The sequence below is a fragment of the Squalius cephalus genome (genome assembly GCF_949319135.1).
Source record: "Squalius cephalus genome assembly, chromosome: 10".
Taxonomy (NCBI): domain Eukaryota; kingdom Metazoa; phylum Chordata; class Actinopteri; order Cypriniformes; family Leuciscidae; genus Squalius; species Squalius cephalus.
Window position 1 is genome coordinate 15,587,762 of NC_137131.1, and position 27,591 is coordinate 15,615,352.

The 27,591-nt window shown below is 37.1% G+C and overlaps 1 protein-coding gene across 3 annotated transcripts in view; it reads left to right on the forward strand.

The window, feature by feature from the left end:
• The first annotated feature begins 234 nt into the window (after positions 1 to 234).
• The window catches only part of lepr (leptin receptor), a 46,425-nt gene continuing 19,068 nt past the window's right edge, over positions 235 to 27,591 (forward strand). Inside the window, exons 1-5 of one of the 3 annotated variants that reach the window (XM_079884726.1) lie at positions 235 to 347; positions 20,301 to 20,353; positions 21,811 to 21,863; positions 25,561 to 25,731; positions 27,175 to 27,295. In XM_079884726.1, coding sequence (XP_079740852.1) covers positions 20,349 to 20,353; positions 21,811 to 21,863; positions 25,561 to 25,731; positions 27,175 to 27,295 — 350 coding nt within the window. In that variant the 5' untranslated portion in view covers positions 235 to 347; positions 20,301 to 20,348. Of the gene's footprint in view, positions 348 to 13,898; positions 14,123 to 20,300; positions 20,354 to 21,734; positions 21,864 to 25,560; positions 25,732 to 27,174; positions 27,296 to 27,591 lie in introns of those variants that run through there. The other 2 variants (XM_079884725.1, XM_079884724.1) reach the window with 2 other exon arrangements.

The window sequence follows — 27,591 nt, forward strand, 5'->3', positions numbered from 1 at the left end:
TAGTGAACAATCCATTCCTTTTTAAAACCTAGTATTTGTTGCCTGGCAAATTCAGAATGAGTCTTTTGCCAAATCGCACACAAGCACACACACACACACACACACACACACACACACACACACACACACACACACACACACACACACACACACACACTAATAGTTGATTGGTGTGTATTTATGGCACTCCCTCTCAGAATAGCTCTATGTTTGCCTGGAGACCCATGGGAAAGTAGAGATGGGGTCTACAAATTCACTGGAAGAAAACTTAGCTCTCTTACTTTTCACCAACATTCACTGATGTTTTCTCACTTTTCAAGAGCACAGGCCGCATACAAACAAAACAGGTGAGTTTCTCAACTTTCGGCAAATCAGTAGCATAGTTCTTGATTCTTGTTTGTTGAGTTGATTCTTGAGTTGGCAAGTGTATATCAGTAGATGTATTTGGTAAAGGTATATCATTGAAGCCTATAGTATTCATATGTAAATGGTCAAAGCTGGTGAATTATATTTTGAGTTATTATTATATAGGGTAGCTGTGATACCAGATGGAAAATTAATTTGAGAATTACATATGATTTAGTTATGGCTTACAGATGCAACATGTGGACATGACTATTCTACTGTATCTATTCCTTGATCCCTTAGTAGTCTCAGTTCGCCAATAAAAAATAAGCCAAATTGATTCTAACGGAAGCCTAGGTTCAGGTTATGTCATATATTTACTCAGATCTTGCACAATGAGAGCTGAGGATTGTTTTGTTGTCCTATAAGGAAAGAAAGAGTGCACCTTATCAGCTCCTTGTTAATGTTAATGTTCAAAAATCCTATTCTAAAAACCCATTTAATGGTGAATTATCCTTCCAGGTTTTCTTAAACTAACATAATGACTAAGAGCTATCTCAGAATAGTAACCAAAATATATTGTGCAGGTATCAAAACTATGTGTATGAAATCTCCAACAAACTATTTTACGTTTTGGCAAATTGGTGGCTAAATTGTAGAAATTAGTTTGATCTCATTCAAAGTATTTGATCTGTTTCCTCCCCACTGACAGTTTTAGGGTTAAAATTCATGCTTATTTTTACTTACAAACTTACAAAGTTTCCCTTTGTACAAATTTATATGAATACGAAAATGCCACCTCGTAGTCGTAACATTACGTTTTGGCATGAGATCAGGTTTAATGCTATAGGAACCAGTGAAAGCTTGAACAGCACAAGGTTCATTCTTAAGGCGACAGAGTTTTCGGGAATCAAATTTTGATAAGCTTATTCAGTATGTTGCAAGAGAACGGCTCATATGATTATCTTCACTGCATTAACACTAATGACCAGCACAAAAGTTGCGGACATAGTGAACGGCCGTTAGTGCGGGATGCAGGGTTGTTTTGTTGATGGGTCATCCAACGATTGTTCAGCAGTTCCAGGAATATGCATGCTGTCTTATTCTAATGATCAATTAGCATTAGTGAATCAGTGCAGTGTGCTCTCGTTCCATTCAAGTGATAGTTTAATCCAGTATGGGGCTATTTATGTGCCTTTAGGGCCAAGCTATCAGGTCAGGGGTGGGTGGCGGGTGCTTGTGCCAAGACCCCTTCGGAACTCTGATCATTCTAATGTTGATACTACTTGCAAATAGTCATTTTGTTGTTCTGCTGTCACTGACATAAATGCTATAGCACTGGTGTGTTTATAATGTGGATTAATCAATGTGTCAAACACTAATGTGATGCCAGATGCCATATTATATTATATTACATTACATAACATTATATGGTCAAAATAAATGTGTACCACAGAGGCTCCTTGCATGCACAATTGCAAAATACTATAGAAGATCCTGTAAACTCATTCTGTGAGTTATCGCGCACACGCCATCAGTTATTTAGTTTGGCTCTATAACCTGAGCGGGTTCATTCAGAAAAGTGGAGCAGTGCTGCACATGAATGAGTTTAATACTGTAAGTACCGCATTCCCCAACCTGCTGGATGAATGGTGCTCATATAAGACTCTGAATGTAGATGACATTGTACAGTGCCCTCGTGCATTCCCTCATCACACATAATGTAAGATTATGTGGGTAAGTCTAACATCGCAATGTAGCTTTTATGGCCTATGCATGTATAAATAACTTGCAATGTTTTCTTTTTCATGTGCTTTGTAAAGACATTAGAAGTTTGAGACATTTACACATTATTTGATGTGACACAATTAATCTTTCTTTATTGTGCGAACTGAGGGATTTGTCATATACAGTGATATCAGCTTACACCATCCACTTCCACAATCAGTCTTTTCTTGTCCATGTTTGGATGTTTAACATACATGAGGGGTGGTACTAAGGACCAATGAGATGCTAGTATGGGCGGCGCTATGTGGTGCAACAGTGCATAAATCGAAAACAAAATGCTGAGCTCAGAAGAGTATGTATGTTAAAGCTAAGCAGAAACTAAGTGTACACTGCAATTCTTGTAATTCACACTGCAAAAGTAGCGTGTTCACACTGAAAAATTCCAACAGAAAAAGTGGACTTCAAATACCTGGAAACTGAAGAAACAATGTATGGAATGTTGGACACTTCCTGCACTCAGCTGTCACAGCTTTCCTAGCAGAAGTCCCATCTGAATATACACAACTCTGATTAATGGCTTGGAAGAAAAAATTATATTTTTAGACTAAGAAGTTTGCTCTGTTTTGAAATCAGCCTACCCCAATAACTTGGAAAGTCTGCTTTTAAAACCTACTTTTCATATATGGAATTAAAGGGAAGAGAGAATTAAAACACTGCAGAAAGTTATTTTTTCAGATCTCCGGTTTGGATACAGTTAAACTGACGTTACAAATTATGCCCAATTTATAACTCTGAGTGTTAAATCCCGTTAATTCCTGTCTTGGTGGAATAGATTTGCTACTCTGCTGCTGTTGATTATTGCTGCTACAGAGCAAGTACGGGACTTGCTACTGCCAATACATACACAACACACTGCCGTGAGAAAGCAAGACATGCTGTTGCTGTACGATTTAGCGTACATGAATTACCCGTTGCAGATCTTTACAGGTGGAGCTGGGGAAGAGGGTTTATGAAAGCGCGCTACACTGCTACAGCAAACACTGACCACGTATTTGAAGGCTGAGCATGCAAGCTCATTGGCTACTGATAGAGCAGGAACCAATCAGTTGTGCTCTATAGAGAATGATGTTATTGTAAGCATTTGAGTTAAATACTTATTAACCTGTGCCATCTAGAGTTTTATTACAGAACTTTGTATTTATCGTTTATCTTTGCTTCTTAAAATATAAACTGAACTTTTTTCATACCACAAAAAAAAAAAAAAAAAAAAAAAAAAAAAATTAAAAAGTAAAAAGGTTTTGAACTTTGTTATGTGGGCAAAATTAGCAGCTTGTGTGAGACGCTGTTGAGATCTCTTCTGAAACAGAGGAGACACTGGTGAGATTACATGGGGTCAAGAAACAACTGAGAAATAAAAAATATCCATTGTGATTTATATTTACTCTCTTTTTAATTTCGGTTTAAAATTCTAGCAAAGGTAATAGGCTTCACAATTACATTTACAGAATTTTTGTAACATTAATATTATTTGACTTCAACTTTTTAAACTTCTAAATACCCAGAATTTCCTATGACATTCCAATGACTTTTTTTCTTTCCTATTGCGGCTCTCTTTATTTTGATAAAAAAACAAAACAAAAGCTATATATATATATATATATATATGTACAGGTTTTATATACCTTGTAAATTTGTTTGATCTCTATTTAGCCTATTGTCATCTGAATAAATTTTGTAGCCTAGAAATGTTAAAATTGCAACTAGCCAATGAACACTTGCACCCTATAGAGTACCTGTTTGTTAAAGTGACCTATTTGTCTGCTGCCATTTACTCACTGATGAAGGTTTGTTTATGTCACTATTTTTGTTTACTTTCCTGTCCTGATGTTCTTTGGCTGTGGGCGAAAGAAGCTGTGGTTAATCAAACCTGTTTGTTCTTGAGTCCTTGTCCTCAGTCTTTATTACTTCAGTACATCTGAATGTCTCAGAGACAACACAATAAAGTGGACTGACACATTATGTGTGGTATTGTGAGTATAGATGGTAGCTGGGGGAACAGAGGAGAGGGAAATTTGGAAGGCCAGTGGGTTCGTGCTAAGGTCAAATGGGGACATCGCTCTTCCTGGAGAAGCAGCTGATTTAGCATGTTTGAAGTTCACACATATAAAGTTCTCACAGGGCAAAATGTTCTGTTTTAAATATTTGAATGCACAATTTATTAATTTAAATTATTTAATAAAATATGTTGTATATTAAATGTTGCATAATCATTTCACTGAAAATAATGGGAACCATGCATATAGGGGAATCATTTTTTCCCATGCAGTGGAAAAGCTTTTTTTGTTGCTAAATTAAGGTATGTACCTATAGAGAAATGTAATTTAAAATATAAATCTACACAAGTCAAGTGTGACAACTAGCCCCAGGCTTATACAGAGCCTGTTATGTGTCACATACTAAAACATGCTAACGGACTGTAAAAACTAGCAAATAAGCTCATACCATGTGAGATGGTTTCATTTGTTTTTGTAAGAAAGGGGAAGGAAGTGAATGTAAATGTAATTTGCTGTCGCCCTGTTATAAAAACAAGTAGCAGAATCACTTCCTCAGCAGTTTTCAGGTTTAACTTTCACTTTCTCTGAATTGTTTTCTTTTTCCTTACGGTTGGCATATAAAACACTGTTAAATTTGCTCACTTCTGGGAAATGAACATCTTTGGCTGAAGTTAGCCCGCTGGCGTAAACACTGGTCAACCATGTGACATGACTTAAGGAGTCAGACTTTATAATTTTTTTGCAGACTGCAGCTAACCCTGGTAGTACTGTGCTGATTATTTGGCCACACATATTAAATGCAAAACATATGAAAGTTTAATATGAAGTCACTGAACTTGCAGATCAGCACAAAATCATAACACAAACTTAAAGAGAAAAAAATCCAGAGCTCAAATGTCTTGTGCAAACCCATGTGCAGAGTGGAACTCTAGACTGACAACTGCACTTTTTAACAAAGTGCCCTTAACCTATTATGACGTAAACCGTGTGATTAACCTTCAGGTAATATCCTTTCGCTGAGAAGACAGCATTATTTATTCTGTCTCCCGTGGTGCTTAAACCAAATCCAGTTATTGATCTGTTGACATGCATTTCGTTTTTCTGCAGGCAGAAAAAAGTCAGGTTTGCATAATTTGATAGAACAGCCATGATGGAGGCTTAAACCAACATAGAAGATTTCACAAAAGAAAATCGTGGCAGCAGATAGCGGCATTTTTTCAATTTAAGGGATTATGCAAATCAGACATGGTGTAAATGCGTCCAAAATTGTCCTGAACTTTTATTGGCAAAAGGTGCAATCTTTAGAAAAGAGGTGTATTTGCACTGAAAGTCGTGACGTCACAGTGGTATTCCAGTATATTTCTCTCATGATTAAACTGGATTGCGTGGTTGTTGTAGACACATAGAGTTTTCCGTAGAAATATAGTGGCGCAACTGTTTAATGAAATCTCCCCACAGTAATTTAGCATCTCAACGTGACTAGTCACAGTCCTCACACAGATATTCATTCATACTGAATCCTTCAAGCAACATGGCATGGGCTCAACAACAATAAGGTGGGAAAATATAGACATTTCGGGCCTCTATGATTTCAGGAGAAAATAAATAATTGTCCATGATTTCCACCTTTGCAGACATTAAGGGAAGAAATTATCGCTTATTACGTAGTTACCTGTCTTTTGGCAGAAGTTGTTTTTCCAATGTGGCCTATGGTACACCATTTGGAATGGTAGACCCCCAAGAGAAACCCAGAGTTAAGTGCCTTGCTTGAGGACATAATAACATGGTAAAAGAGCTACTAACAGGTTTTGCATTAGCAGCCTGGATCATTAAAACTTATGCTATCAGCACCACTTCTCTGTAATTCTCTGTAAAACTTATCTTGTGCCTATGCTATTTATTCCCTGTTAGGAGTTTGCCTTCGGTATTGGATTATTAGGTCATGCCAAAATATACAGTTCAGCAGTCATTTGTCATTTCAGGTGAAAGAACATGGGATCCCACATACCAGGTGTCCAGTCCTGCTCCTGGAAGACCACTGTCTTGCAAAGTTTAGCTCCAACACCAATTAAATACACCTGATAAAACTGGTCTTACTAGGCATTCTAGAAAGAGATTCACCTATACCGTATCGGGCCCAATACTACGCTTGTGTACTCATACTCATTAAAATTTTCTGATACCAATGTAGCGTGCAGTACAGTGCTTGTGACGAAACGCCGACAACAGAGCAAACAGAGAGCAGAATGGATATATCAGAGAAGGATGTTCATGAAGTAAATGTATCGAATTAATATAATGTTATACAAATGAAAGATTAATTAAATGAAATATTTACGCCTATATAGCTGGTGTGCGCGAACAGCTGGTGTGCAAGCTGTCGAGCGCATCGCTTTTTCACAGACACTGGAATTGTTGTAGTTCGGTCGAATATGTCAATAGCACATAAAGTAAAACGAGGCACATATTACTAACGTTAACTGATGGTAAAGAGAGAGAGCACACTTCTGTGGCATGCTCTTGATTGCTGATCGTTCACTCAGCACACATGCGCCGTTTGGATTAAAACCAAATCATATCTGTAAGTAAAAATTGAACTGTGTAGGATTTGCGGGCGAACCAGACACAAATTAATCTTCCAGATGATTCGTTCAAGCATAATTTCACACAAAACTCAACACCTCAGACCCTTAATCACCAATCCAGAACCATAAAATCCAGGCTCCAGCCAGTCTATGCTAACCAACAAAAACCCCAGCTAAGAACTTTATGGCTATGCAAGCTTCAAAGAGATGAGCCCAACTAAAGGAAGAACGTAGTCAACGTTAAAGTTTGGAAAAGACTGATTGGTTCAGAGATGGCACAGCTCAGGGCCCAACCAAGATAACAGTAGAGGTTGTTTGATCCCACGACAGATATACAAAACAGATCTTCTTTAGGACCTCTGAATGACCCCAGGGTTGAAATCTCTTAAAACCACAGAGACTGAGACTTTACATATAAAAATACATAAAATCATCCCAAAACAATTCTTGACAGACTTATAATCAAACATCGTTCAACTAGGCCTACATAATTTTATATTGTGTCTACAACCTATAGGCCTATATGTGTCTATTATGCTTAGATCACAAGTCATGTAATTGATAACTATTAGATGTTTGAATGAAACTGTCTTGTTTCCTGTCAGTGCGTTCAGTGCGAAAAGGCCACTTCTCAAATAAAGAAAGTGCCTAATTGGTCAGAACTCATTTGAGTTTAAAATCTTAGGACCCGAACAAAGCTTTAGAGTAGATAAAAAAAAAAAGATCATGGAGAAGCCATGACGAAGTAACCAGACAGACGAGTAACCATGTAGACGAGCAGACGAAAGAACCCAAATCAAGATCAGGAGAACATGGGTTAAACAGCTTCATTCAAGCCATCTAACTACTGTCGTCACAATTTTCTTTCTCTTACTTAGTTTTCTTTTCTTTTCCGTTGAGAGTCTCGGTTCTAAGTTAAGTTTTGCTGCAAAGTTTCGGTTAAACGATTCGACTGCAAAGCCCGCTTCCAACTTCAAAGACTTTCCAACCATCCGCCAGCACACCACGTGATTGGCCACCCCAGAAGTCTATCCAGGCACGAGGAGACCGCCTGCCAATCAACGAAACCGGGAAACCCCCTTTTAAGCCGACAAAAGGAATCCCCAAAAGGAACTCAAAGACAAGCAAGTAGCCTCCAGACTCTTAGCTGAACTGGTGCATTGAAATAAACTTAACAACCCGCCTAAGAAACAATACAAGGGTTAATTTAATGATTGATGGTTCGTTCAGGTCATGTCTTATAAGTGCATATAGAAACTTGGGATCTCATTCTTTCCTCACTCTCTTTCTTTCTGCAACTACTATGACTGTCCAGGACCAGAAGGTCTGGCTATTGGGAATCAGAGAGTAGACAGAAGACAGCCTTTGTTACATCTGCAGGTCTATTTGATTTTATGCGTCTTTCCTTCGGCCTCAAAAATGCTGCTGCTTCCTTCCAGAGGCTGATGGAGCATGTTTTCTGGGAACTGAAAGGAAAATGTTGTCTTGTATACATTGATGATGTAATAGTGTACTCAGAAAATGAAGAAAAGCACTTACAACATCTCAATCGAGTGTTTAGCTGTCTCTACAATGCATCTCTTTTTTTTAGAGATCCCTTACTTTCTTGGGCCATCTCATATCTGGAAAAGGAATCAAGACTAATCCGTCCAAGATGTCTGCAGTATGTGAGTTTCCTCTGTTCCTCAATCTCTCAAGGACGTGCAACGTTTGTTTTTTCAGGATTGTCAGGATGGTATCATCGATTTATACCCAAATTTTCAGAGAAGGCTGCTCCGCTACATGCCCTAAAACAAAAGAAAGCCACATGGTCCTGGACGGATGATTGCCAAAAAGCTTTTGATACCATCAAGCGGGACCTAACCAATGCATCGGTGTTAGTTCCACCTGACTTTACCAAGCCATTCAAAGTACACACAGATGCTAGTGTGGCTGCCTTATTTACTAAATGGTTTAAAATTCATGTTAATGTTTATGACCCTCCCTAAAATCATATTTATAGCACTTGTTCAAAGAAGCACGTGCAGTTATAGACTGATGTGATGTCCAGTGGATGCGCATCAGAGTCTCGGCAGAAGCATGTCATCTGTACTTTTCACCTATGTTATTTTATAAATACTGAAAATTCAGACATCAAATACTAATCATTTCAGATGCTACTTTTCAACTTTTAATTAAACTTTAAAAAATGTTTTTTAGATAATATATAATTTATTTATTTTTGTAGCTATCACTTGATATTTTGTTATCAAAAAACAAAATTCCTTCATTTTTAAGTATGGCTTAAGTGTCCAAATTCAGAAATAATTTAAGACCAATTACACAGATTAAAACACTTCTGAATCTTTTTCCTAGCTTTTGTGTGTGTGTGTGTGTGTGTGTGTGTGTGTGTGTGTGTGTGTGTGTGTGTGTGTGTGTGTGTGTGTGTGTGTGTGTGTGTGTGTGTTGATTTGTGGTGATCAGGCAGATGCTGCTGTATGAGTCAGCTCATTAGAGGGGGTTAATTGAAATGGTGACTTAGGGCTCAAATATGTGTCAGTTTGTCTGGGACCAATAGCTTTGTACTCAGAATTAAACATCTAAATCTGTTACTGACCTTTTCAAGGGTTGTAGATCATGCACTGCATTGACAAGAAAGAAAGGTGAAGTTCAATGGGTTTAAATTGGTTTTTACAGAAAATGTGTCCTGTTTTGGAGAACATCTATAGCCAACACTGAAAATAGCACATTTATAGCATTAAAAAACAAGATGTATAATTTCTCAGATTGGCTTCATTATCATTATTATATTCCACTATCCTCCTGCCATAAATTTGTCTTCCTTGCTCTTCAGTCTTGACATTGTGATCTACAATAACACCACAAATTTTACTGTTACTGTTTCCATCAGAAGACTGAGTCAATATTTTAGATTTGAGAAGGATATTGCTGACATTTTGTTCACCACGGTGATGTTTGCAACCTCGTTACGGTAGATATGCTTCTCATTAGTTACCCCATTCATCTCACAGTCCTCCTGACAATATCTCAACCCTGATTGTGAATTGTGCCTGGACATTGGGTGCCAAAGGAAAGATTGTCTAATTGTAAATCTCCTTTTGTCTTAAGCATGCCGTAAAATTCGCCCTTACCCATTGCTTCATTTCTTCTCTAGAAGGAACAAATCTCTGTCAGAGCTTATTGTGTTTAAAATGGTTTGGCTTTAACGTCCAACCATATATCCGAGCTACACATGCACCTCTGTTTTGGAATAAGGGAGCATTTGACCTCCTTTATTTCCAAAACTAGAGTGTGAGCAAACATCTGAATATTTAATTAGTGCTGCACATGCAAGTTCTCTTGAGATCATGACATAGAGAGTGCATGAGGTTGACGTGCATGATCTCTTGAGATCATGACATAGTGCATGAGGTTATCCCTCCTGATGGTGAGAGATCCACATCCTATTCCTAAGTAAAGGAATTTGACATCATCCACATCTTAACTAAAGGAATCTGAGCAGTGCATCCTCAGTCTTTTATCTAAATTGTTTCTTCAGTCACACATTTAGTCCTTTGATAAGATAGAATCAGTATATATGAGCTATACAACAGACATAACATCATACTTTCTCAGACTCTCAGACTTTTTGTAATTTTTTAGGAAAAATGCACATTTTGCATATGGATGCACACTTCAGAATGTGGAAGTATAGGTCATTCATACTTTTCGCATACTTTTTTAGTTAAATACTACTTGTTTAATATACTACTTTTCACCAATACAGAAGTGAAGTATGTACATTCAGGTGCAGGGCTTGAGTTGGTTAAAAATAGATCAGAAATAGATGGCTTAGAAAAGTGTTTCTGAAAAAGGTTTTGCAGGAGTTTTTAATAAAACATTTTTTTTGCAGTTACCACTTGGTTTGACTGCTTTTGCCTCACATTCAATGCTTTGATATGACATGATATATATATATATATATATATATATATATATATATATACAGTATATATACAGTATATATATATATATATATATATATATATATATATATATATATATATATATGCATATTTTGTGGATATTATGGTTTTGAGTTTTTGATGCTATGCTTTAAATAATAACAATCAGTGCAACAGTTGCTGTGCAGCCATAATGCAGTATTAGAAGCCATGTTGTGACTCATTTGAATTATCTCCCTTGGTGATGCTCCCAGGCGCTAGTGATTTAACCACAGCTCATGCTATGCATGACTAGTCTCATTTTTCTGGGCCAGACCTAAGCAGAAGGAGAGCGTCAGCCCCCCTGCAGTCAAAGAACACCTACACTACACTGAGATTCATACAAACCATTTGCAGCCCACATGCAAACATTTACCCACACAAACGCATCTGTTCCACTGTCACCGTTTACTGCGGCAACACCTGTAAACTTGGAGAGCCTGCGGGGAGAACAACATTAATCCTCTTATTGCATCTAATCACTGAACTTACTCAATGAACTGAGAACCAACTCTTTTTGACATGTTCGATTCATAATGAACTGAAGGGCTGAATGTGTTGAAGCTTATAGTTAGAGCATATGAAGTGAACTGGGGATTTGACTGATGCATGAGGCAAAATTTATAAGCGGAACAATAAATGTTACAAATAAATGTAATTAAATAAGCTGACGACTTCACTGTACGACAGTTTTATCAACCAATATGAAACATGGGAGATAATTCATATTAATTTTAGTACTTGTTTAATGTGAATGTGTTGATTCTCATGATCCCATGATCTCCATCAGAGGGCACTGCCCCCGACTCCTTAATCTCACCATGAACTACATTTCCCATAACCCATTGCCTGGACTCAGTTTGATTACTTCCACCTGTGTGTCATTTGCTTGGCAATGTTGCCTATAAGCTCTGGGTGTTTCTCAAACGGAAGGCTACATCCTACGAAGGCTACATATCTCGGCTGCCATGTCATGAAACGTTGCTGAAGCCTTCATTTTGCGTCCTTCATTCTGCCTGTTTTGAAGGATGCATCGGATGTATCCTTCGTGGCCTTATATTACCCACAATCCTTTGCACACATTCCAATTTACGGAAATAAACTGACGGAGAACGAGTCGGTACTGAGCTTGTCTGAGTTTGTTATGAAATGTAAGACAAAAATAATGTTTTCGGAGATGAAAGTATAGATGTTATCTTTTGTTTAGCTGTAAATTAATCACTAATACTGACCTGACAATAATGTAATTCACTGTAGTGCATTCATAAAAAAACAGTTAATATAAAGATTTGTAATACCATATTTTTTCTATATTAAGTTTTATTATTTTCGTGCCGTGACTGTGGAGAAGGGAACATGTTTGACGGAGCCATGCGCTCTTACTAGACCGTCTCATTCTATATAGTGTTTTAATTGCTGAGGAGAAGTCTAGTCTATAGCCTCAAAAGGACTGAACTAGGAAGGAGGCATCTCGGTAGGATGCAGACTTCAGTTTGAGAAACACCCTTCCACTCACACCTTGTGAAGTCTTGTTGATGTTGCAACTCCATTTCTGAGTATTTTGGTTTCCTGTTCTTTGGTTTTGATCTTCTGCCTGTTACCTGGATTGCCTTGTTTGCCTTATTACCTGTGTCTTGTACTTTGTATGTTATATGGATTATTCTTACTGTGTGTTTTTGACCTATTGCCTGTTCTTGGCTATTATGGATTACCTTGAAATAAAGCTGCGTTTGGATCTTTCACCAAGCCTCAGAGCAGTTTGGTAACAGAATGCATTATATGTAAAAAAAAACAACAACATATAAAACAAAAAATATTTACTGGTAATTTTCTGCCAGGATATTATCCAGTAATTTTATGGAAATTTCCATTAACCCTTAAAACACAACCGAATACAATGCTTATTTCAAAATACAGGCAAAACACATGTAAAAAAACAATAAGGAAAATTCCTTCATATTTATGCACATTTTTTTTTTACAGTGATATATACATTATATATATATATACTGTAGGCTATATATGTTAAATATGGTTGGCCAGTTGTACACACTACCCCTTTATTTTCCACAGCAATTCATACAGCCATATGTTTGTATATATACTAGTAATGGATTTTAAGGTTTTTATTTTTATAAGGTTTTGATAAACACGGTCGCCATCCAGATTTCCTCCTGCTGACTGTCTCCATCCTGCTGTGAACATCTAAGGAGATGGTGTTCTTGGTCCATATCACAGCATGAGAGGGGCCACATAGTGCAAGTCATGCATTTAAATGTTTATTGTGAGCACAGGGCTTGCTGTAGTAGCATTACGTGTATGGGCCTGGAAAAAGCTGATAAAAATTGATAAACATTCGAGCCTCTGAGCATCATTGATAACTTGCTGATTTGGTATATCTGCATTCACATAGCCTATGTGACTCATGTTTGCGAGTATTTTGTGTAGCCTTACCGAAAATCGCTTGTGGGTTCAACATCATCCAAGGTCTAATAGATGTCACAGCAGAGATGAATAAACGCCTTCATGTTGTTATAATATTAAATAATGATGAAATATATTTTCTTATGAAAGGCTATAATAAGTGATTGGTCTAAAAATTAATAAATAGATTTTAAAAAGTGAGTGTAAAGTAAATGTGTTCCACAGTGAAAATCAGATGTGAAGTAAATTTAATTTGTCCACAGTTTGGCAAATCAGAGAAGCACGTCACGTGAGTGCCTCCTCGCGCTCATTTTAGATGATGACAGCATGGTGAGATCATGTGGATGACGTCATGTTGCTAAACTGCAACAGTGCAAGTGATACAGTCATACAGTAAGACGTTCGTTTTATTCGTTTTAACCAATTATTACTCTGTTGAAACAGTTACGATAGTGTATTATTGTTAAAAAATACCACATTAATGATTGAAGTGTGATCAATTCCAACTTTAACTTAAACTATATTTTCTGTTCTTATCGGAAGCGTTTGGGATTGAAAATAAAGAAATTAACATTAAGCATGGGAAGCCAGTAAGCCTACCCGAATATGAATTTCACTGGAATAGAATAGAATAGAGGTATTCAGATATTTCCTCAAGGAAGGTGTGTACATACAAATGTTGCAGACTTTCTTTTCCTTGCCAAAAATGAAACAATGAAGATGGTTATGGTGTGACGCAATTGCATGTTGCTCTTGCTCCTCCCTCCGCCGGGAAACTCACAGCACAGCGGCAGTGCTCGAGTTCAGGATGCCGAGCTCTGGAAACATTCAGAAAGTCACACGCCTCTCCTAGTCTGCATAACCGACTACAGACATTCTTTATTACAGGAGGAAGAGTTTACCTCTGGACCTGAAGCTCATTTTTGTGTGGAGTAGAACACGTAAGACTTTGATAAGATAGTTGGAGCAAATCTGGGGACAGTCAGAAGTGCGATTACCTCAGGTGAGACATTCTTCACATTTCACACTGTGAGTTCAAGCGGATGATCTCAGGCAGCAGTTATAACGGTAAAACTGATCGATCACTTCTAAGTCACTTCATCTCCCCTGTCATCGTTTAATCATAAACCACGATGACGTTTTCATTAATTTCCTGTTTGTTTAGTCACCTTTTATAATTCAGTAACCTGTTTTGTGCGCGCGCGCTTATCCAAACACTATGTAGCCTACACTAGATATTGTTCCTCCAGTGACCAGTCTAATGTTTGTTTATCTACACAGACACGATTCATGTTGTGGTTTTGCTTAGCAGTTGAATATCAGAGGCAGTACAATTTTCTTGGGGTTTCCTCCTCCGGGAGCAATGTCGGTGTTTCCGTCCATGATGTCAATCGACGTCTAATTCGTGGACAAATAGTTCTTTGAGTTGGAACTTTTAGTGAATCGATTCAACCGAATTACTAATCGGCTATGCTGTCTATGCTCAACCTAAAGCTGAACAAGTGTTGATATGTAATCATGTAGCCTAATTTGATTGTTTGTTTGGAAAGTGGAAGCATAAAAAAATCGGTCTGAGCAGTTTGTGAGTCAAACTCAATTAACGGATTAATTGAACTGGGAATCATCTCTTTGAGAAATGTCCAATTCAGAATGAGCTGAAAGGCTGAATGAGCTGAGTTAGAGCATGTGGACTGAACTGAGCATTTAACTGATGGTGCAACAGTTATGTTTGTATGACAGTTTTTATCACTAACTTTTTTTAATGTAAATTCATTATTACAAGCGAATTATACACCTTATATTTAGATTCTTTGTTTTTTATATAATGGCTGCAACAAATTAAAATGGTATAGCCTAGAAATTACAGTAGCCTAAACTTTTTTTTTTTTACACATTCGACAATAAACCTTTAGAGACAGGCCTATTGTGAGCTACAAGGTTGTTGGTGAATTCTTATTTTTTTTCATGGAATCTTGAAATTGACAGTGTTTATTATAAATGATTTATATGTGCACCCCATTTTTTCATGCATTTCATGTTTTTTTCACATAAATCATGTGCCCTCCTAATCTTAATACAGATCCTTTCCAAAAATTTGAATATCATGGAAAAGTTTATTTATTTCCATAACTCCATTCAAAACGTTAAACTTCCATAGATTATAGATTCAGGACCACAACTTAAACGATTTCAAGTATTTAGTTGTTTATTTGTACATAATTTGGGCTTCCAGCTCATAAAACCCACGAAAACAGGATTTCAAAAAATTTGAATATTACATGAAATCACACAGTAATTGCACAGTGATACCATGGTCATTGAACCAGGTTTTGGTTATTTTGGCAGTGTGGGCAGATGCAAATCCTGCTGGAAAATGAAAGAAGCATGAAGTGCTCTGGAAATGTCCTGGTAGACGGCTGCGTTGACTCTGGATTTAATAAAGCACAGTGGACCAAAGTCCTCTTTTCTGATGAGAGCAAATTTTGCATCTCATTTGGAAACCAAGGTCCCAGAGTCTGGAGGAAGAATGGAGAGGCACACAATCCAAGATGCTTGAAGTCCAGTGTGAAGTTTCCACAGTCTGTGTTGGTTTGGGGAGCCATGTCATCAACTGGTGTTGGTCCACTGTGCTGTCCACTCAACGCAGCCGTCTACCAGGACATTTCCAGAGCACTTCATGCTTCCTTCAGCAGACAAGCTTTATGGAGATGCTGACTTCATTTTCCAGCAGGATTTGCACCTGCCCACACTGCCAAAATAACTGGTTCAATGACCATGGTATCACTGTGTAATTACTGTGTGATTTCATGTAATATTCAAATTTTTTAAAATCCTGTTTTCGTGGGTTTTATGAGCTGGAAGCCCAAATTATGTACAAATAAATAACGAAATACTTGAAATCGTTTAAGTTGTGGGCCCTGAATCTATAATCTATGGAAGTTTAACGTTTTGAATGGAATTATGGAAATAAATAAACTTTTCCATGATATTCTAATTTTTTGGAAAGGGTCTGTAACTTCCCCTCTTGCAGCCACCTCTAGTCTCTTCTCTGATGATGTGTTTTTCGGTGTGAAGGTGGGACAACCTGAGATCACAGCATTAGTAAACCACAATGATCCAACCACCTAATTAATTCCTTATAGACAAAATAAAGCCGTGGTCTACAGTATGGTGCAGAGGAGTTGTGTGTGCTGTGTAAACATGATGGTTATTACCTCTAGACTAAATATGAGCAGGCATCTCACCTGCACAAAACAGATTCAATATTTATGTATTTTATGAATTTAATCTCACTTTATTAACCAATGTCTTTGTTGCTGACCTTTGACGATCCAATTCAAGCCATAATAATAAACAAAAGTGACTATTTCATTTTTTGTTTTTTATTGCTGAAGTAAGAGAGTGCTTCTCATTTCTTATTTGTGCATCCTCGTTTCCTTTCCTTGGGTCTCAGCTCCATCCCCTGTAGGATGCGAGGGAAGGCTGCAAGGAAAGAAAATGAGGACGGAGGAATCGAAGGAAATCCTATTTGTATATTGGAATATTCTTGATCACTTGAGCGTCTCTTCAAAGCGTCATCAGCTGCACTCAAAGGATCTGACCTTATGTTGTTAAAGTTTGGTTATTTAAGAAATAATTAAATAATAAAGATAAAGCAAGATTCCCTATTGATATATGTGTGATGTATGATTTATTTAAACTGCAAAGGTAAAGCATAAATTCTAAATTATTGTGATAGATTTGAAGGGGGAGGAGAATTTATATGAGCGTTAGGTTTCTCGACAAAAAAGACTTTTGCATAGGATACACCTGTGCATCCTTGCTCATAGCTCCTCTGGAAGCTTCCTCACTCCTCGTTCCTCGCCTCGTCGCGGTGCATTTAGAGAATTGAGATGTCCTTCAAGATGGCTGAATTTGATGGGTTTCCGGGTCACGGGCTGGAGGACGGAGGAGTGAGGAAACGAGGAAGTATCAATTTGAGTATTGAGAAGCACCCAGTGTTGAACTTTCTTCTCCTGCAATCCAGAATGGCAGCACTGCTGAAAGGTTTGTTTGAGATGCGCCCTCTACTGTACAGGCTTGAATTTCCATTTCATTTCAGTTTTAGTGTGAAAGAGCCTTTCATCCATTTCAGTCGTATCTGTATGTTGATTCACTATCCATGAATTTTCTTGCCGATGATTTTTCTTCAGGGGTAGGTCACCAGGTCTTTCCCAAACCCTTCCCATTACATGGCTTGAGACTCACACACACATGCATTCACACCTACGGACAATTTACTCTCCAATTCACCAATACTACATGTTTTTGCATTGTGGGGTAACCCACACAGACACAGAAAGAACATGCAAACTCCACACAGAAAGGCCTCCTGGCTCGACCGGGACTCAAACCACTGAAAAAGCCTTTACATTTGCCAAAAATAGAACTTTTTTTTGTTGTTATTACAGACAAACAAGCAATTCCAGCCCAGGTGAGAAAAAGTAATGCAGAAGTAACCTAACACATTCCATTCCATAAAAAGTAACTTACTCAATTAGTTACTTTTTTAGGGAGTAACGCAATATTGTAACATTACTTTTAAAAGTAAAATTTCCCCTATACTGCTGATTTTCAAAAACTTTTTTGCTTCAAATCAAAGTTTGTAACCACCTTGTAGCTCGTTGGTTTGGCTCATGGCTTTTATAACTCTTTCATGAAGACTTTTAAAAAAATCTCTATTGACAAAATATTTCTGGAACCAAGGCCGCTAAAGAAGAAGAAGCCTTTTGTACCGGTCTTTTTACCGGTTCTTTGAAAGGAACTATTTGAAAGAATCAATGTGTATATTTCGGACTTTGCGTTGCACGACAGTTCAGAAAATCAGAAAAGGAGTGTAGGATTCCAACTGCTTATCAACTTTGATGGGTTGATCAATTTCTGATCCTCTAATTAAAAAGCATTGTAATTAAAATGGTTAAAGATCTGTTTGGGCTAGTAACTGAAAGGTAGGTTCAAACCCCTTTAATTATCACTATTGTGTCACTTGAAGTTGGTCATTTGGGGGTAAACATCTATTGGTTTGATCTTTTTGCCCAGTTCTGCAGCATTTAATTTGATAATCACCTGTGGGTGCAATTGAAGGCACAATTCCAGAACATGTGGACTCTGTTTTGAGTGGCTTCGCTATATCACCATTTTCCCTCATCGCAATAATCAAAGCATTTCTGATTTGTTTGTTTCTGTCGGCTTCAAGACGATAGTTTTCTTTCTCACGTCTCTAGCTTTAAATATGCAACTTCGCTGCATAATGAAAGCATAAAAGTGACCAGCTGGATATAAACTAATTCAAATAGATGGTAGCAATTGTGACATTAAACATTTGGATCGGAATTGCGTGTTTTTGTCACATTGTTTTAACTGTTTGTGGTAGGCTACTAATGTTAGCGTCCTCTCAGCCTCGACAGAAAACACTGCTGTTCTCTACTAATGCAGAATCAAGTCAAGTCAACAAATTAATTTCTTTAAAATAATATGAAAACATGTACGGTAATGTATTGTATAACATACCGTTTTATTGTCTGTTTTGAATCCACATGAAGTGTAGCATGCTTGTAAATAGGGCTGGGTATTGATTCAGATGTCCCGATTCGATTCCGATTCACAAGATCTCAATTCGATTTGTTATTGTTTTATTGTTTTTGAGCCATGTATCCTTGTATTGTAATAAGGTTATGACAATATTTTTAGATACCAGTGAAATTTAACAATCCTCTATTCCAATTTTGATACCACAGCTAAAACTACTTATATAAATTTCAAAGATTATTAAGGAGACGTCAAAGAGAATTAATTTTATTATTTACACGGTGTCTGAGACGTGCAGCCATCCGAGTTCTCTTGCGCTTCAATGCTTAAATTGGCAAAGCTTGAAAACTTGTGCAAATTATAAACTTTCGTGTCCATGCAGCACTGGCCCGGTCGGGACACTGACAGTGTCCTTCAACTGTCCAGAACGTCTTTCAAGCTGAAAGGCGGTCTTGCATCCACCTTGTTGACCACATTTTAAAAAATGAAGAATCAAAAAATATTTTTTGCCCAGCCCTAGTGTCAAAACAAACTCCATGAGGCTTCAGTGATAGTTTTTATTTCGCCAATGGAGGCCGCTCTTGTACAGTATAATGACAGCAGCCCCATCTCAGCCGCTCTAGCAAGGGACGCAACCCAGAAAAACTATCGATATGGATTTTTGGAATGGCAAAACCGATCAATCGCTCGACCTCTATTTAAGATGTTCCAGCATTTGACCTGAGTTAATATTTGTTGACACAAAATTGAACATCATCAAAGTTGTTTTGATATTTGATAGGGAACTTTATATGAATATATAATATGTTATCACAAGAGCCTTCATGGAAAAAGGCTTTACGTAAATGGCCACTTGGCTTGTCTCCCTCCATATTCATTGCTGATCTGTTTTAATGTCAGATTATCTTATATCATGTTTGGTTCAGCAGCAACTCCAGGTGGCTCTAACAGATGGTGTGGAAAACATTGCATTATGGGGTCTGTAGAGTTATATTTGCTGAATGAAAGTCAGGTAACGAAACATTGGTATTGACATTTTTTATTCATTTACTTTGTTCACTACGTCACTTGTGTACTGGCCGGATCATCATTGCATAATTGTGGCAAAACAGGTTTCTGATTTCACAATATTGCTTAGAATAAAATGGCAGGAAATGCTTAAACATGGGCGTTGCTGTCGTTAACATGTTTGCACTGGCATTCAATCAGAACAATGTTTGTTAATTTATCTTAGAATTGAAATACATCCGCTGCCTGAGAAAATGGGATGCAGGGAAGAATGTCGTGCTCGTCATTGATTTGAACAAGAAAGGTGATTTGCCTCGTCAGAGAGAGTATGCCAGTGAATCAAAAGCAAATATGGTTAGAGCAGAGTAATTCAGTCTGAAACCGGTGTCATATTACTGCCTGATACGTGAAATGCGTGGCAAAAACTTGTTGCCTGCTCTACTTTCCACTAAGTGACTCAGGAATGAAGTCTGTGTCCCTTAAGAGAGTCAAACTATGCCTACGCTTTTCTTCTTCAGTGTTTTCATAATTGAATTTGTCTGTCGAAGAATTTTCCCACACAGAGGTTCTTGTCACCATTCCTCTCTTATTCTCTCTCATTGCAGGCTCCATCACTCCACCAAGAAGAGAAATGAAGCTCACGATCAAGTGAAATGATGTAAGTATCTCTAATTAGATTTTATAAGGCCTTGGATTATAGCATTGAGGCATATGACTAATACTGATTACTCATTTCCTAATGGTTAATGAATTGTTAATGAGAGGTAATTTACATTTCTGTAATTTGGTTAAGTTGTTTTGTTTTGGAGTATGTAAAACTAGCCATGTGATATTGCACACATTTCATGCATGTTTTTTTTTATGAGATGGAGTTTGATGATACATTCTTCTAATTGTCTTTCTTAACATTTTCCAAATCATGTAGCTTGATGGGGAGAGGCGTGCTAATTGGTTTTAAGCAATCTGACTTGCGATTTTCTACTGAATAGACTTTAGAGTTGCATTGTACTGTATATCGGCACCAAATTGCTTATCGGCTGATATTTTTACATTTATCGGTATCAGTCAATATTTGTGAATGTTTAATATTGTGGTGTATAATTGTGCATTTTGATTTACCTTTGTCCTCAACCACAGCTAAATAAAAAAAAAAATCAATAATTGAATTACACTGTTTAATGTAATCTTTAGCAAACTTTTCATACTGTACATTATAATGTTATGATGCCTCAATTTACTTGAAGCATTTAAAATGATTGATTTTAGTTTTTAGTGTTTTACTTTAGACAAAAAAGTATAAATTTAATATCGGCCATAACATTAAAATAATTATTGCCTTATCGGTGTCAGATAAGAACTGTTATAAAGGTGCATCCATAATAGACTTACATTGAAGGTGGGACCCAAGTCATATATTTTTTCAAATTTGCCAATAGCGAGTAGCGACCATTTAAAACACTCCAGCAGTGTTGTTATTGTTAACTAAAACTAACACTATTAAAAATATTTTTCATTAATTGAAATAAATATGGAATGAAATAAAAAATAAATATTCTTTTGAGAAACTTAAACTCAAAAAACGTGCATGAAAATTAGAAATGTTCCTTTAGCAACTGATTGTAATAAGTTGAAGTACTAAAATTACTAAACCTAAATAAATATAAATGAAAGTTACAGTAAACAGAAATGTTAAGAAAAATGACCTTATGCAAATAACAAAATGACTAAAACTTAAATTAAAATGAAATGAAAAGAGAAAATATGAAAATAAAAGCTAATAAAAATATGAATAAAAACTATATATAAACAAAACGAAAATAACACTGCATAGCAATAACCTACTGTAACATTGTGATACTTACATTTCTATAGGTACTCCTCATGTTTTAATTAGAAAATATACAAATCTATGTAATTTTGTTGGAAGCTTTGTAATAAAACATCAACAGAAATCATTTGAATTAGGCAGCATTGGAATGGGACTTTGGTGTATAGTGAGTCAACTAAACACTTTCACACTGTTTGAGCTTAAAGATTTGACCATTCCAGCATGGAAGAAGATAGTGAGTCATATCCATAGTGAACTGTTTTACAGATGTCCTCTCTTTCCCACAGGTTTTTTTTTATCACGCTTACGCTTCTTGGGAATTTCATTACCGTTTCACAAGGTGAGTCGTTGATGCATTTACTGTAACTACTTTGCTAAAATGATGCTTCCTGTTTTCATTCAAATTATCTGTGTTATCCTGACCAGCTATCTAGCGTCTTCACATTGTTTTCCATTTCCCATTTGCTGTCGAGGCAAAGACCTACAAAACATGCTGGACACCCACCAGCTGTCAACAGTCCCTCTGTCCACCTCAGAGATGCATTAGTGTGGGTTATGCTTGAGCGCACAGAGTGCAGGAGGCTGATGAATGGACAGAGAGATGGGAAAAGACAGAGAGATAGTGAGAGAGAGAGATAGATTGAAAGTAAAGGCTGGAGGAGGGTGGTGATTACACACACATCATGAATCATACTATAAACCTTTAACGGCCACACAGGGGCCTCACCTATAGACAGATGTACAGATGAGAAAGGGCCACATGCCTTCAAAAACAGTAGTGCAACTGGTAACTGAAGGTGAAGTGTATTGTCATTTAATTTGGTCATTTTCTGCTAAATGAATGAATGTAAATGGATAGGGATGCACAATATCAGTGCCATATTGATTCGTTAATAACATAAAATTAATATTGGTGCATCCCTAAAGTCTGATGTCAAAATATTTTTCCCATTTTAATATGCAGAGACAACTGAGTAAGCCATTTGTAGGTTGATAAAAAAAATAAAAAAAAAATTAAATACTGCGGCAATATTGCTCTTTTTGATCATCCTGACCAGCCTGTCACAATTTATAGCTTTCACGTGATGTCAGACCCTTATAGGAACGGCCACCTGGAGGGCAAAACAAGGCTTTCCTCAATTGCCTGCATTTTTACCAGGTTTGTACTAAGTGCTAATGTAGTGATATTAAAAGACCAAAATCAGTATCATTATTAAAGATGCATACTATGTACAGGCAGGCAAATAAATCCGTAATATAAATGCAACCCACAGTTTCTTGTTAAGCATTTTTCCATAGAAATCTTCATAAAGAAAACGTCTAACCATTTAGAGCGTTGCGTTCATATTCGGGGCTCATCTGCTTGCTTGTATATAGAATGTATCATCAATAAGCTGTACACTGAATTTGATCTTTTTATATAACTGTTTTAGTACATTAAGGCACTTTAAAGGGGAACTATGCAGTTTTTTTTAGCTTAATTTACCTTAACGGAGTCACTGGAATGGTTATATGACTTTTTTCGGGTTGAATGGTGGTCTTCTCGCACCCCCCTAGCGTCTGTGAGCGGAAAAAACACCCTTGCAACTTTGGGCCGGCGAGCCGTCAGGAAGTATCGTGTGATATTAGGTCTCGCGATGTAACGAATTGCTTTACGGCACGCCACACATACCAGAGGTGGCGCCAGCCGATTTTGCCGGGGCTTCAGCCTCAAATGATTTGAGTGTAGCCCCGAATGTATTTTGAAAAGTTGACTGACAAATATGAAACCGGACAATAGCCTATGTAAACCATGTAAATCATAAGTTGCCTTATTTTCATTGTGCACTGGTGATTGTTGAAATCTGTCTCACACAGAGACGCACCACGTGAGTGATTTCAGCCTACAGAGTTCTCAAACCGGTTCCACGGAGGGCCTAGTGTATGCAGGTTTTTGGTCTTTCCCTTCAATTAGTGCCCAATTAAGACCTAGACTACCAGGTGAGGGGAGATCTTAACCAATTAGTGACCTACTCAATCAGTTTGGTTCAAGGTAAAAGAGAAAACCTGCATACACTAGGCCCTCCGTGGAACCGGTTTGAGCCCACTGGCCCTAGAATATCTCCAGGATTTGCGCGCAACAGCGAACTCACAGCAATTAATTTTTTTATAAATGACGCAGTCAGCAGCGCCGCACAGTCCTCTGTCAGATGAGATGTTGTCACGGTATATGTCAGAATATAAAACTCAGAAAAACGAACTTTCCTGTCGTGTCAGCCGTGTGCTCGAGGCGCACACTCTTCAATATCACGCACTAATGCAATCAATACATCTAACCTAAATGATCGTTCATGACATTCTTTTAACTATAAGCAACTCAATTTGTCTAGATCTGTAATATTATTTCCTTTGTATAATGAGCTTGTCTTTGTTTTAAATTATATTGTATTTTTATTGTGAGTGCATGTGAACTGCTGCGCAGTCGTGTGATTTAGTCAGCTTGATTAACATTATTACAATGTATTCCTATTTAACACAAATGTTCTTTGCTAATTACAGAAACTATAAGCAAAATTCATAAGTATAAATATATATTTATAAGCTGATGAATTGATGAATTTATAATATTTGTATGGTCCTCGAATGTGTTTGAATATTTCACCTGTCAACTGCTTGACAAATTTATGCTACTGCCCACTGACATGCTTTTAAAGCTATTGTTATCCAATTTTTTTGGCCTTCAAACACCTTAAAATGCACATATGTAGGTCAGAGAAATCCAAATTTTCTCGGGGGAGCATACCCCCGAGACCCCCGAACTACGTCACATTTGAATGTGTGTGTCTGTGAGGTAATGTGGGCTGGTGTGGCTACAGTGCCAGGGCTGAATTTTTAAACCAGTCTGCCCCCATCCACCCCCCCCCCCCCGCATATAGGCCTACAATATACATTATACTCTGTATCGAATCATGTTATCTAATTACCCTCCCCCAGCCCCTGATGTTTCAGGCTGAGCCCCTGATGTTTTTAAAACCTAGAAACGCCCCTGACACACACACTATCTAAACATTTATATGCTAGCCTTCTGTGTATCACACTGTACATACCTCAGTGGACATGGCTCCGTGCGTTCGCCGGCTTCTTTGAAAACAAATGCACATGACCAGAGGGAGAAGATCGGAGGGGGGAGAGTCGCCAACGAGTTTTGACGACAGTGTTGTCAAATATCTATTCCGAAGCTGTAGGGGGATCTCTATAGAGAAACCTGCGAGCAAAAAGCGAGAAAACAGCAAAGAAATTGCCAAAACTGCATAACGCCGCTTTAAGTGTTTTAATATACCGTAATACACCGTTTTAGATCATCCCATTGTATTAGGGAAATACTGCAGCAGGTGCTCAATATAATTCTCAAGACCAAAACTTGCATTTTGTCCACATATTTGAGTTTTTCTTCATTTGAGAGGTGATCTAAATATTTGTGGCTGAAAACAGATGGAAAATTGACAAGCCTGTGCTGCAGTTCTATGGATGTTTTGCCCTCCAGGTCTCTTTTTAGTCATGTGACTGAAAACTGAATAACACAGTAACTCCACTGATGGCATTATTTGGGGCCGGGGTTATCTGTCTTACCGACCAATGGCAGATGGGGGACTATTCGGGAAACTTGTTTGGGAATAGTCATTATTGTTGTAGTTCCGTGTGGTGCAGAAAGTTAACACACTACATTTAATACATTAATCGTGCTCTTTATTAAGAAAAAAAACCTTGAAGATGTTAAGATTTTATTAAAATAAGTGTAAGTACACACACTCAAGATAAAAAAAAAAAAAGACTATCTTGTCTGGAAATATATGATAGCTCGCTTATGTTGCAGTTCTACACAAGTTGTGTCGTCCTTGGGCAGCTTTCAGATGAATGTTCAGTTCTGAGCACTTCTAAGAATTGAATCTGTCTATGGCATTGGTCTGCCGTTTGATTGTTTTTCCCCACTGTTTGATTTTTCAATTTGAACAGTATTGCAAATCAATGTCACTCACGTTGAGATCCTTGTGGTTCAGGTCTTGCTGCTCCGAGTCCTTCAGATGGCAGGGGTGGTGTTTATGAAGACCTGAAGTGGACGTCTCTGCTATGTTGTGAGCTGCCCTTTGCTCAGACAGTTGACAGTGGTCTTTCAGAACACCAACCTGCAGAACCGTGTCAGCTGCTAAATGCTACAAAACCCGAATCTGGTAAATTCATCATGTCTGATATTACAGTCATTGTTTTTATTAATTTATAGCTGTAATGTTAACACTGGCATTTTAGGAATAAAGAAATATTACATAAAATAACCTTTTTTTTGTCCATGTTTGCAAAAATGTTGGAGTAGCAATATTTGTTGATAGTCACAGTATTGTCGATCATCTGATTAAGCTGATAATATGTAATTGTCTTTTTATTGGAGAAGAGATATAATTGATTTTTGCTTCACAATTAAATGTCTTTATCAGCGTTCTGTCAGCATATGTAATATGCGTTTGGTTGTTTACGTTTTGACGTCAGTACCAGAGAAAGGTTCAATACATTGAATTGCCTTTAAATGTTTTCTTGCTCTGTCAGGAAAGATAAAAACATTTTATAATGAGCTGATTTTCTACACTACTCATACACTAACGTTCAAAAGTTTGGAGTGATTAATGTTTTTTTTTTTAATAAATTATTTTGTTCAGCTAGGATGCATTAAATTGATCAAAAGTGACAGTAAAGACTTTCACAGTACATTGTTACAAAAATTTATATTAATAAATGCTGTTCTTTTGAACTTTCATTTCTTTAAAGAATCCTGAAAAAAGTATCATGGTTTCCACAAAAATATTAAGCAGCAACTGTTTTCTTAGATAATAATAAGAAATGTTTTTGAGCACCAAATCAGCATGTTAGAATGATTTACTGTTTGTACTGTATTTTTCATCAAATAATTGTAGCCTGAGTGAGCAAGTGACTTATTTCAGAAACACAATAAAATCTTACAACCCCGAACTTTTGAACAGTAGTGTTCAAAATAAATGATTTGTGAGTTAGTCTTGCCATTTTAAGTTCTCAAAAAGCTGTTTAGTTTATATTTGCATGAGATGACCTTGTCCATTAAGTGAAGAAGTCTTAGCTACAGCTCCAGACAAGTAGATACACATGCCAACACTCATGCTAATCAATTCTCATTACTTTCTCTTGATCTCTTCTCTGCAGTAGGCCTCAGGACAAAATCTACAAATAAATGTATATTTAAAAGGAAATAAATTAGAGTTTACAATCCTATTAAAGTGTGAAGTAGCTTTTCAAAAATAGAGGGAAAAATAAAGGAATCAATACAAATACAAATAGATGTAGATGCTTATTTTTCTTTAATATATATATTTTCATAACATTTTAAAGCATTCATAAAATCATCCTTTTTTTTGGGACTTCTGCAAAAGTCCAAGTATAAAACTTAAAAATGATCCAGCCAGAATCTTAACTAGACTATAAAAAATGTATGTTTATTCATTTGATCTTTATATCTTTCATGTCATTTGCACACCATTTAATGAGCCTGTGTTCGGACATGAATAATTTGCAGATGTTCTTTCTAGAGGCTTCTAATTGCGATAGGCTGTGATGAAAGAAGCTAACAAGGGAATGCAATCTCTTTTCAGGAAACTGTTTGGACATCCTGTGCTGGCTTGAAGGTGAACGGACAAATCTGATTTGTAATGCAAAGAGCCACAGAGCAGCAGCCGCTGCCAGTCTGTACACTGTTAGTCCTCAACAATTAGTGTGAGTTCTGTTTTCATTCTGCTCTCCACTGAATACTGATTGGCTGAATGGCTGCTGGTGTATTGCTGCTCCCACAAATTAAGCGTGTATGTGGGGAGATTATGCAGATGATGTATAATACATCTCTAGACTATACTATTAACGGTCAACTTTTGAATTTTCATTATCATTTAATTCGTTATACATTTTTTCCCCTGTAAAGATAATCTGACTTGAGATTGTTTCCCCTGTGAAAAATCTTATCCTGTTTTGATCCCAAACGTAAGACACCTATGATGAAGTGACTGTTCTCTAAG